This window comes from Vicugna pacos, chromosome 3 (genome assembly GCF_048564905.1).
Source record: "Vicugna pacos chromosome 3, VicPac4, whole genome shotgun sequence".
Lineage (NCBI taxonomy): Eukaryota > Metazoa > Chordata > Mammalia > Artiodactyla > Camelidae > Vicugna > Vicugna pacos.
In genome coordinates, this window is record NC_132989.1 from 86,274,533 (window position 1) to 86,288,001 (window position 13,469).

General features: G+C 34.9%; 1 protein-coding gene across 2 annotated transcripts in view; it reads right to left on the reverse strand.

Moving 5' to 3' along the window:
* Positions 1–13,469, reverse strand: part of NDUFS4 (NADH:ubiquinone oxidoreductase subunit S4) — a 98,317-nt gene that overhangs the window by 25,448 nt on the left and 59,400 nt on the right. For both annotated transcript variants that reach the window (XM_006205986.4, XM_031676117.2), the window contains exon 3: positions 4,205–4,377. In XM_006205986.4, the coding sequence (XP_006206048.1) occupies positions 4,205–4,377 (173 nt within the window). The remainder of the gene's footprint in view (positions 1–4,204; positions 4,378–13,469) is intronic.

The window sequence follows — 13,469 nt, forward strand, 5'->3', positions numbered from 1 at the left end:
TATGTCTGTTAGTATTTGTTTTACATATTTAGGTGCTCCTTTATTCGGTGCATATATGTCAACATATGTAATATCCTCACCTTGTATTGCTTCTTTAATCACTATATAGTATCCTTCTTTATCTTTCTTTATGGCCTTTGTTTTAAAGTCTATTTTGTCTGACATGAATATTGCTACCCCTGCTTTCTTGTCATTTTCATTCACGAAATACCTTCATTCATGAAATACCTTTTCCATCCTCTCACTTTCAATCTATGTGAGTCCTTCACCCTAAAGTGGGTCTCCTGTAGGCAGCACACATGGTAGGCTCCTATTTTATTATCCACTCTATAGACAGTTACTCCTTATGAATTTCTTTAACCTAAGTATGTGACTTATAACACTCCATATATTACATGAAACATAAAACTGAAAGATACCAACACCTAAAAAACTATGTCTATAAATCATTTTGCCAAACAAAATAGAATTCTATTTAAAATGCAACATGGGAGATATTTTTAACACAAATTCTCCCAGGTACACTACCAAAAAAAAAGACATTAAGTTTCATACTTCTCTAAAATGAGACATAATTTAAATAGGTTACTACTTTCAACTGGAGACTGAACACATATAATGTCCCAGGAGTCTCAGTAAGAAAGACAATTTTCTCGAAATCTGGCGATTTTCTCAAGTAGTGGCTCTTTTCATTCAAAGAGGTGGCAGCCCTGCTTTTTAACATTTTGGCCTATTCCACCATAAGGATTAGGCCAGTAACTTCATTAGCGCCACAGAGTTTATGACTACTTTATTCCAATACCTGTAAATTGATTAATCACTAGATGTCAGGAACTTACAAGTTTACCTCAAAATAGCCAATTTCTAAACTCATCTCCTCCTCTTATAAATAAAAATTTACTTTATAAAGAAACTTTATTTTAAAAATAAGTAAAGCTTGAGAAGCAAGATGGCGGAGTAGAAGGACGCTTGTAGCTAACCCTCTCTCACAAATACACCAAAACTCACATCTATGGACCTACTAAGCCAACCAGAGCACCTGCTGAACTCCTACAGAACATCACCCTCTTCGAAAGACAAAGATGCCAAAAATCTGGTAGGAAAAAAGGAAAAAAGAAAGAAGAAAAAGCAAAACAGTGCGGGACTGATCCCACAGGGAGGGAGTGGCAAAGGAGGGATAGCACTCCTTCACTGGGTCTCCCCTCTCCAATGAAGAGGCCAGCGGGACAGAGGGGGAGCCTCCAAGGCTCAGATCTGCCCCGAGCACCCCTTGACCGACAAAACTAAGTTAAACAGGCACAGAGGGTCCCTGCGACACCCAGCCCAAGACACGAGCCAGCAGCTGGGGCCAGGACAGGTTGCCTGAGCTGGGTGGAGGACTGGGGCAGCTGCACTGAGGCAGCCCTAGGGGACTGCAGGGTGCTGCGTGTGGTGGCTGGGAGGGGATACGGAGCAGAACAACCTCAGTTCCCCATAAATTGCGAAAAAAGCAAAGCAACACGGCTGGTGTGCCCTGGGGGGAGGAGGGTGGTAGCCTTTGTCTCCTCAGACCCTTGCGGCCATTATTGGCGCTTCTTGCAAGAGAGGCGGGGCGCAGCCACAGCCGCCATATCCTCCTGTGCACAGTGCCCAGGAGGGGGCGGGGCTGAGACCTGAATCTGCACCCAGGGGCTCCGCAACCTCCTGGGCAGGACTGAGACTTGTTTACAGCCCGAGGCAGATAGCATCTTTCTGCCCTAGCCCCTCAGAGAACTCGTGCCACCAAGACAAACAAGGTGCTGAGATTTGGCACAGAGCAGGGGTGGGGCCGTTCCACGGTCTACCCCAAGCCTGCCTATGGAGCGCTGACCCAAGGTGGAGCAGGCAGCTGCACAGAGCAGCAGAGCTACTGGCGCTGGGAGAGGGTGGGCGGAAACCCGCCTTCCTGGCAGGAACGCAGCACCAGACCATGGTGCTGGGAGGGGTAGCAATCCACCTACCTGCCTTGCCCGAGCACAGCATCTGACTGCGGCATTGGGAGGGGGAGTGACCCACCCGCCCACCAGTTTTATTCCTGTATAGGCTTTAGATAGATCAATAAATAAACTCCTTAAGGACCACAATAGATAACTGATACTCCTGAAGCCACAGTGCCAGAGAGATATGAGCAATATGAAGAAGCAGAGGAACCACTCCCAATTAAAAGATCAAGAGAAATCCCCTGAAAGCACGATCAAGGAAATAGACTGATGGCCTGCTAGATCAAGATTTCAAAAAAGGACTGATCAAAGTACTGAAGGAACTAAAGGAAACAGTGTTTAGAGATATAAAATATGTCAAAAATGAAATAGAAGCTATAAAGAACCAAGTAGAATTAGTAAACTCATTTGCTGAGATGAGAGCTGACCTAAAGGCTGTACAAAGAAGGCTAGATAATGCAGAGGAATGAATAAGTGACCCAGAAGACAGGACAACAGAAAGTACCCAATCAGAACAGCTGAGAGAAAAACAAATAAGAAACAATGAAAACAATATAAGGGACCTATGGGATAAAATAAAGCATGCCAATCTACACATAATAGGGTTTCCAGAAGGGGAAGAAAGAACAAAGGGGATTGAAAAGGTATTTGCAGAAATCATGACTGAAAACTTCCCAAACCTAAAGAAGGAATCAAAGATCCAAGTACAGGAGGATCAGAGAGTCCCAAACAGGAAGAACCCAAACAGACCCACACCAAGACATATCATAATCAAGAATCAAGACGGCCAGAAGTCAAGGATAAAGAAATGATGCTAAAGGCAGCAAGAGAAAAACAAAGAGTGAGTTACAAGGGAACCCCCATAAGGCTCTCAGCTGATTTCTCTAAACAAACACTACAGGCCAGAAGGGAGTGGCAAGATATATTCAAAGTCCTGAATGAAAAAAAAGATGCAGCCTAGAATACTCTATCCAGCAAGGCTATCCTTTAGAAGAAGAGATAAGGAACTTCACAGACAAGCAAAAACTAAAAGAGTTTAGCAACACTAAACCCATGCTAAAAGAAATATTGAAAGGTCTACTCTAAATAGAAAAGCAGGATGCTACAAAAATGAGAAACTCGTAACTGGAAAGGTGATAACTACCATGAATTCCAAATAGAATAAACACAAAATTGTAAAAGACGACATCTAAATCATTAAGAGTGGGAGAGGGAAGCAAGGAAAGCCACTGTGGAAAACAGTATGGAGAGTCCTGAAAAGACTAGGAATAGACTTACCACAGGACCCAGGAATCCCGCTCCTGGGCATATATCCAGAAGGAACCCTACTTCAGAAATGACATCTGCACCCCAATGTTCATAGCAGCACTATTTACAATAGCCAAGACATGGAAACAGCCTAAATATCCATCAACAGCTGACTGGATAAAGAATAGGTGGTATATTTATACAATGGAATACTACTCAGCCATAAAAAATGACAACATAACGCCATTTGCAGCAACATGGATGCTCCTGGAGAATGTCATTCTAAGTGAAGTAAGCCAGAAAGAGAAAGAAAAATACCATATGAGATCATTCATATATGGAATCTAAGAAAAAAACATAAATACAAAACAGAAATAGACTCAAAGACATAGAATACAAACTTGTGGTTGCCAAGGGGGTGGGGGTAGGAAGGGACAGACTGGGATTTTAAAACGTAGAACAGATAAACAAGATTATACTGTATAGCACAGGGAAATATATACAAGATCTTGTGGTAGCTCACAGCAAAAAAAAAATATATATATATATGTATGTTCATGTATAACTCAAAAATTGTGCTCTACACTGGAATTTGACACATTGTAAAATGACTATTACTCAATAAAAAAAGTTAAAGAAACAAGTAAAAGTGTCACTAAATTATTAACACTATTCATAAGATGTATCTTAAACTAATAATATATAGCTTGGGGACCATGCTAAGAGTGATCACAGTGTCAGCCATTTTTATCTAATAAATAGTACTCTGAAAGAGCCTGTTCTTACAGTTTACTGTTCTGGGCCACGATTATATATAAATAATATACTATGGAGGTCTATATCATTGAACATAGTGGTATCTACACAAATGGTCTCAAAAAGTATTGTCATAAAGCGTACTGTATATAAAAGAGTTTGAAAATCAGCATATTTAAAAGGAAAAGCTACATAGAAAAAGAGAGTTGAAAATACTACTCAAATTAAACCAATGTACTCACGTTGATGCCCAACCCATCAAAGGATTTTCCCATCTCTCTCTGGTATCAAACTCCATCTTCCATTTCTTCGTGTTGTTTACTCCAGACTGCATGTTATTGCGAGCAGGAACAAAGATCCTTACTTTTCTAGTTTTGATATGCTCTTCTGGAACGCCCGTTAAAGTAGTAATATCCTACGGAAAAACAAGCAAATGTGTTTTTTTTTTTAATTTTTTTATTGAGTTATAGTCATTTTACAATGTTGTGTAAAATTCCAGTGTAGAGCACAATTTTTCAGTTATACATGAACATACAAAAATTCAAAACAAATGTGTTTCTAAAAGCCCACATACACTTTAATGTACTTTTATTGCTTTCTATATCTTGCAATTTGATTTGGATTATTTATAAATTTTTTTATGCTTTCTGGCTTATTTTACTACTTTGTTATTTTACCATATAAACTGCTATTTTGATATTTGGAAAGCTGTATTAGGGGAGTGTTAGGGTACAGTGGGAAACAGTTGATAAAAAATTTATGCCTCTTTTGTCCAACAAAGCATTGGTAATTTCTAAAGATTCTGTCAGTAAAACACATGTATGCAGTAGACTCTTATTTCATGAGCAGGTGTAATTGGTCAGCAGAGAAAGAATATAAAGTGATATTAAAAGTAAAGGAATATAACAAGTGACTAACTTTTAAATAGAAAAAAAATCTATTACCAGCAGTTTCCGTGTCAAACTCTTACAACAAAGCATTCCCTTCAGAAGAAGGCCTGAACCCTTTTGTAAACAATTAGAATCAATTAACAACTTTAATTAGCATTTTTATTTAGCTCCCTTTGGTGAAATATACTGAAGAGAAAACGATACATCAAATCTAATCTGCAAAGGTAAACCAAAAAATCTGCACAATTTTTGCAGAAATGTGAGATGAAAACAATGGTAACTTTCTTGACACTCTTTCTATAATTCTGTTCAGTAACAAATGCTCAACTGATGAATGCGTACAATTTGATGCCCCATATAAGATATATTTATCAAATTATAGTGGCAGTCAGGGTAAACAATAGTAATGTAATTCAGAGTTTAAGTCTCCACTTAGCAATGGTAAAATACTTTAAGTCAGATCATATAAGGGTCAACTATACCATTCTTATAAATGAAGCATTTTAAAATCACAGTTCACTTACTAAGGTAAATTTTAAATAACTGGTTAAAAACAGCAGGTTTAACATGGAACTGATTAAATGAAATTATGAAAACAAGAAAACTTAGCCCATTTTGTCAATTTTAATTTCATTGTGTTATGTCCTCTAATGAAGGCTAATGTTTATTTGTAGAATCTAATCAATGCTGTGGACCAAAGAGTAAGTATAAGCACTTAGTGCTGCAATATGTACTGGAAAAAAACTAAGTATACTTCTGACTCGACTAGTCCTTCAACCCACAGATTAAAAAAAACAATTCTTTAAAGTTATTTTAGCTGACAACCAATCCCCTTCTTAACACAATACCTCTCTACCTGTATGAAGAATTAGGTGTGGTTACTTTGTCACAGCTTGTCTATTTGGAGAAGCTATTAAAATGATCCATATAAATGTTTACATGTACTTCTAGTACATGTCTACATTAAAAAACATTTCTTTGCATATAGGATAAAATAAAAATGAATACAATTGATATATAATTTTTAAAGGCATGAATGTAAGTTTTAATTACTAATTTCTAATTGTCAAGTTCAACTTCAAAGAAAAGTAATTTCAGGTATTATTACATTTAATGACTTTCTAAAGCATAGTCTTCTACTCAAAAGCTTGATCTGGGAAGTCCTTAATGCTTATCCCTCCCCCACTTTGAATTCACTACAGTATCTGTAATCTGTCATATTAACTTATTATTTAATATCATGTATCTTCACATTGATATGTCATATTTCTTCAGCTATAGTTGAAGCAAGGTATAAACAAACAATATACATGTGTTACAAAATTATGGGGCAAGGCATCCTTTCCAAGTTCTGTAGCAACCCCTCTCTATTCTAGCTGAGATCATAAAAACTGGAGCTATAACTTAGCTCTTCTTTAAATTAAGACTTATAGAAAAGGAAACAGATTAAACTCTTAATACCAGTTACCTCAGAAAGCTGAGATAATAGGAAACACTTAGTTTTTCTTAATAAATGTCTATATTGTATATGTATATACACCAAAGTAATTAAAAAACCAATAAAGCCTTAATAAAATGAAGAGTATTTCTTGATTTGTATTATCAAAGTAGAAAGGGACAGAATGATTTTTTTAGGATAGAACACCTCTTTAACATAAGTAGCTACAAAATGTTGCAAGGCTCCTAGCTACCAGTACTTCCTTCCATGCTTCCTCAAATTATAGCAATTATTTATTGATCTCTTCCCCCAGTAAAGCTGGCATTAGAACAAATGAGTTTCTGAATTTTGAAGCCCAAGTTATTCTGACATAGAATCCCTGTCTTTGCCTGCAGAAGACATGTAAGGTACTGCAGCTGAGTTGAACTGCTGCCAAAGACAGAATAAAAAGGCTTGGCATCTCTCACATACTTGACACCTAAAGGGCACAGAAGCTCTAACATTCCTAGTCCCTGTAGGCACACTCCCAGTCTAGACAAACTGATTTCTCACACTTTTAAAATGCATCACAACACTCTATTGTTATCATTTCACCCACACAGCTTCAGCTGGTGACAGAAGAACCTGTCCTTTAAGCGACATTTCAATGGGCTAAAGCTCCCATTCCAAGATTCCATTAAAACAATGTATTACTTGAAAAGAACTACAAGGCACTATGTGGAAATCTTGTGTCTTTAATCTTTGCTTTCCCTCAAAGTTCTCACTGATCTACCTGCGACTCAATTTTTGAAAATAAATAAATAAACATCTGCAAACTACTTAAACTTTATTAAACTAATGATAGTCTCTCTAGATTTCTACTTCTCTATTGCAGTATGGATCATGTGTAATTTTTTTTTAAAACCCATTTATAAAAGAAATGCTCTGAAGATGTCAATACTGTCTTTTACAGACTTCTCATCAGATTGGTAAAATTGGTAATTTATAAATATTAAGTCATAAATGTTCTATAATTACAAAATAGTTAAATCACATAAGATATGAGAAGCCTTCAAGTTGGCACCTGTAGAACCTCAAGACTCACCAGTTAATCATTATCTATAAATTCTAATAAAACAAGTTATCCTATAGATAATATACACAGACTTACTGAATTTTAAAACTTCTAATTTTTAAACAGTAGGGTCAAGCATGAAACCTATATTTCTATTAAACAATGTCACTATCTTAATAAAATTTCAGAAATACAATCTTATATACAATATACTATTTTAGGAAACCGCAACTAATTAGCTAATCATGATTCATAGATTAAAGAGCATTCAAATAAAAATTTGCTACTGAAAAGAAGCGTATCATAATTTCAATGTTCTACTCTTTCGGTACTATCTCTTCCACAATTTTAAACTCTAGAAGAGCTGATAGCTGACCTTCCATTTTAGAAGTCTTCTTAAATGGAAGAGGAGTTTAAAAAATCATTAAGAAAGTATGTGCCAGTATATGTAAATGAACTCTATTTTTCAAATACCAACTTCCATTATAAAATATTAGTTTTCCATACAAAAACTGTATGATTCGGTTATCAACTGTCCCCATTTATCTTGTGTGAATTCAACTTTTTTCTTTTTTAAACAAAGGAAGCAGGGAACAAGCAATGGGAAGTTGGTGTCAAAATGCAGAAAAACCTCCCAGCAAGCTACTTGCAACCACCCAGGATTTAGAGTCTTGCTGGCCGCTCTCTTTTCAATACCAGAATTTCACACATTTCAATGACTATTATGACTTCAAAGAATCAAATTTTCATCATTGTCCGTCATCTGCCGGTTGATTTGTATAAAGGAGTTCTTCTGCATGCACTCCAAACAAAAGCCTCCTTACTTTTGTGGCTATATATCAAGTTTAAAAGTTTTGTTTGTGACAGTTGTGTCTTTGGTAAATTAGGGTAACACTGAAGGAGTGCAGCTGCTCTGCAGGAACCTCCTTTTTGGCACCATTTCACTTAAATAAAAACTGAATAATTAGCTTCTGCCTTTATTAAACCACAAAAATGCCACTGGCCTTAGTAATTACTTCCGGTTGCCCCACCCACTTAACCTTAATAGTTTATACTTGTCATAAAGAGAAATAAATGAAAAAGGTTTTCACCACTTTAAGATGAATTTTTGATAGGTCTTTCAGTATACCCAGAAGAGCCAAAACTCTCACCAGGCTTTTTGGTAGTAAGTTCACTAAATTGCATGTTGTTATGGATCAATGTTGAAAAGTTTTAATAGAGTACATACTGGAACATTAACAAATACTGCTCACAGAAACATGTTCTATTGCAGACTATTAGTTACCAATTAATTATGTGTTAAAATCTATTTTAGGGCTAAAATGATCTAAATTTGATGATTGTGTTTATATTGTACTTCAACCATGAAAGATGTTAAAAGGAAAATAACATTAGATCTGTAATAAAACTTCCTTTCAAGTACCCTCAGATACTTAACACAAGAAATTCATTAAATGATCTCATAAATAATGAAGGACATTTTACAAAATAAAATTTACAGTTTGAAAAATAATAAAGAGTTGGCAGATAGCATAACCATATGTATTTACTTAGCACAGAAGAACTTTAAACACTTCTAAAAAGTTAGTGGCCATAGTGATTAAAGCTACAATCAAAACTAAAAATTAGAAGTGTGCCGGTGGAACTAATTTTTGTTTGTTTGTTAAAGCAACACATTGATCTGGGAGTCCAATCAGATAGTGAAACAAGTGTTGAAATATGACATCTATTATATCTTGCATATCGGGCAAAGCTATCATGAAAACAAGTTTAGTTTTAAGTGGAATGTTGTTAAGACAGAAAGAGATCAGGCAAATGATGTGGTAATCATAGAACAAGTAAAAAACTAAGAATTAGAAATGTGTCTCAATCTCAGACTATTTTCATTACTCCTAGAACCTTCTGAGCAGGACAGGGTAGAGCAATGGTTAAAAGCAAAGGGCTTAATCAAAACTGGTTAGAATCCCCACTTAGAACTTTTGTCAAAAACAATGAGCACGATATACATTAAGTAAATTTAAGTATGCAACTACACCCTGAAAAGCCTATGACATTCATGAAAGTAAAGGAATAAGGTACAATTTACCTTTATTCATTTCAGTTCAAATTGAAAGATCTGACTATGCCAAGTTATCTACACCAGGGACTAAGGAGAATATAAAAATAAGACTTTATTCCTGAATTTAGGAGGTCTATAATCTGTGCATCCATAGGAGGGAGGATAACTAAATAATCATTACTGTAAAATACAATGTTGGTTAAGAGCAAGTAATCATTATTCAGATAAATCTGGAGGAACCCAAGCTCTACCATTTGCTACCTGTGCAGTACTGACAAGTTGCTTAAACTCTTGTCAGTTTCCTCCTTTAAAAAATGCTCAACAAAACCTACCTCATAGCACTGGCTGGAAGGACTAAGTCAGGTTACGAAGTAAAATGTTAAAAATGCCATGGGAGTCAAACAAAAGAGACTGCACTTGGTTTGAAAGGTGCAAAAGTATCAGAAAATACTTTTTCTGACTGAAGATGGAGACAGAAGATGATTCTTTCAGGATATTTATGATTTTAAAAAGATACTGTTAAAACATTTAACAATATTAAAGAGAAATTTTAAAAAATACATCCATATGTTTAAAACCTTAGCAACTGCTTTTATGTATATTACCTACCAATAATTATCTATATACATATCTACTTTATATACTTCTGTTATTTTGCCTTGATTATTTTCAAGTATCAGATCACTTATTTTTTTCCATGTAGTTACCCAGTATTCATATTTCTTGTTTTAATGGCCTCCTTAATAACCTATTAAATTGATATGCCACAATTTCTTAGCCAATTCCTCATTAATGAAAAATCAAATTGTTTTATTATTTCTTTTAAAGCATAGATTAATGCAATGAAAATTTCAGTAGCCTAATTCTTTAAGGTTAGTCACTGAGGGTAATATTAATTGGCTCAGTGGTTTTAATAACTTCCATGATTCCTGACATGCTATCAAATTGCTTCCCAAAAGGGAGGCGAAATCTTATATTGCCACCCACTATGTAAGCCAATTTCCATTTATGCTCTCAAGGCAGAGAAACAGGTATATGTTAATTGGATTGAATTTATTTATTGTGTATTCTTCCATACAAAACTATAAAGAAGAAAATGAGTTTGACTTTTGATTTCTAAACGCATTTTAAAGATTAACAAAATTTCCTCAAAATTGACCCGAATGATGTTACTTTATAGGGGCTGCTACCAGAAGAAACAGGCACAAAAAGGTAACACTCACCTAAAATCTAATTAACTGTTCAAAATATAACTCTGGAACATCATACAGATGTATAACTTCTTTGTAATGGTGTTAAGGATGGTGAATGTTTTCAGATTCTTTCTGTACATAGTCATATTTTATAGTACATGATTTAACATATGGCATAGCTAAGTCAAGTCTATTAAACAGCTACTTTAAGACACAATCTATAATTCTTTAAATAAAAATGATACAGAAATAAACTTTCTTTTCCCCAAATCAAGAAAATTCACTGGACAACTTCAATCACTTGAAATAATCTTTGTTTCCTACCAGCTTTGAAACAACAAAAAGTCACTTAAAAAAAAAAAAGCTTAATAAATAAATGAATAGTCTATACTGCCTCAGTGAAAGTATGCTTCACTGAAGCATTTTCAAAGTTATTATGTTAATAATTTGTTTAACTTAGAAGATATAATGTATTGAGAATGATCAATTTTTAATATCTAGAATACCCCCCTTTTTTGTTGTTTTTAATGCACTGCTCCAGAAATTTTTGGATTTTTAAATCACTAAGTCATGCAGCTGTATTATATCACATAGCAACTTTTCCAGAAGCTGAAATAAAGGGGGAAAAAATTAGGCCACAAAGCACTTGAAACTTACATAGCATACTAAATTTTGAAAAGATCCAATCTGTTATTTCTTAATCAAATATTCCTCCTCATACCCTGGTAATAAATTAAAAGGCTGACATACACACAACATAAATTAAGAATTATGAGAACAAAAGCCACAGCAGTGGAGAACTAAATATGAAATAACTGCTGAATAAACATCAGGGCAAAGGAACAGAAGGTAAATAAACATCCTAAAATCAAGTGATGGTTTAAGCAATAAATGAATTAGTTAAATCTGGAGAGAAAGCTGGAAATAATAAAAAATAATGGCTCTAAAGCTGAATGCTTCTGCTTTAATAAAACAATATTCAAGAGGCATTATGTGAAAATCAAGCTAGATTACAAGGAGACAAAAAAATATAAGACAATCCCTCATTAATTTAGCATCAGAATAAAAGTTAAGCTATGCAATAGAAGTTTCCCTTCTGACTTAGGAGCTGATAGTTGTTCAGTTAACTGAAAACATTAGTGAAAACAGAGGACCATTAAGTAAGCAAATATGCACGTGCACATATACACAGGCACACTTTAAACACTGACACAGCCACAGTTTAAACATTGTATTATAACTCAAAAAGTGTACCTGTATTTTTAAAATAATCTTCTGATATAGGGCCAGTGATTAGAATTCCAAGTGTTGTTTCTTTCATAAACTACCAAGAAAATGCATAATTAACAATTTATAGTTTTGGTTTTTTAAATGTGAAGTGAGAACAGAAAGACATTTTTGAAACAACATGAGTCCAAAATCTGTCTAGATCTCCCTTTACATCACAATGTTTTATAATTGTTTCACCGGCACCTAATTTGACAAAAATTGTGCTAGAAATTCACCTTTATTATCTTTTCAAAGTATTCAAGAGAACTGACATAGAAAGAACTCTTTGTTCCCCATATAGCAGCATTCAGACCACAGTATCCAATTAAATTATATAATTACAATGGCAAGTAAAACTGGCATAGAAAGGTGTGGAAACAAGCACAGCTGAATCTTGGTAAACATATTACTCATTACTGACAGCTGAAGGCTGGTAGTATACTAAAATGAAATCTAAATTAAGGCATAGTATGCTGCGTCTCAGGGTGTTGGTAAAGATGTTTCATAGAAAGAAATGAGAACATCAGTAACTGTGTAAATTGTTAAAGACTGGTTTTAAAAAGTAAAGATTCATTAATCCCCTAAGTGTAAAAGATCGTTACATGTAGCATATGGATTTTCATTGGGATCCAAGATGGAGTAACAGGTATCAGACTACCACTGTTACCATATAAAACTATAAAATTGGGAAAGCTATTTTAAGGAAACCTTTTCAAGTATTAGACAACTGGATAACAGGCAGCATCATCCTGTTATCCCTGAAAGAAGGAAAACTCATGATGTAGTCCTACAGTTGTCCCAGCTTTATCCCTTGAGACACATTCTAGACTACGATGGAGCCCAAGCAGAACACAGCAATCTCACTAAGCGGAGAATGTAGGGATTAGAGTTCAGGGTTGCTGAAGTAACTAACATTTGTGAGGCAGAACACTGAAGAGGAGCAATTAGGCAAGGAAAAGAAATCAAAGGCATCCAAATCCGAAAGAAGTAAAATTCTGTTCACAGATTTAGGATTCCACACACAATCACAAAACCTGTTGGAGCTAATTGAATAAGTTCAGCAAAGTGGCAGGATATTTTAAAAAATCACACAACAAAATCAGTTGTGTTTCTACAAACTAACAATGAATGATATGAAAAGACAAGAAAATAATTACAACTGAAAAGTTATATGTACCCCTCTGCTCACTGCAGAATTATTTCCAATAGCTAAGATACAGAAACAACCCATGTTAACTGATAAAAAGATAAAGATGTGGTGTATGTAAAAACAAAGGAATAATACTTAGCCATAAAAAATAACGAAATCTTGCCATTTGCAACAACATGGATGGACCCAGAAGGTATTATGCTAAGTGAAATAAGCCAGACAGAGAAAGACATATATTATATGATTTCACTTATATATAGAATCTAAAAAACAAAGCAGAAACAGACTCATAGATATAAGAAACTGGTGGTTATCAGAGGGAGAAATGGAGGTGGGTGAAATAGGTGAAAGGGAATAAAAGGTACAAATTTTCAGATATAAACTAAGTCATGGGATGTAATGTATATCAAACAGAATATAGACAATAATATTGTTAAAACTGTTTGGTAACAGA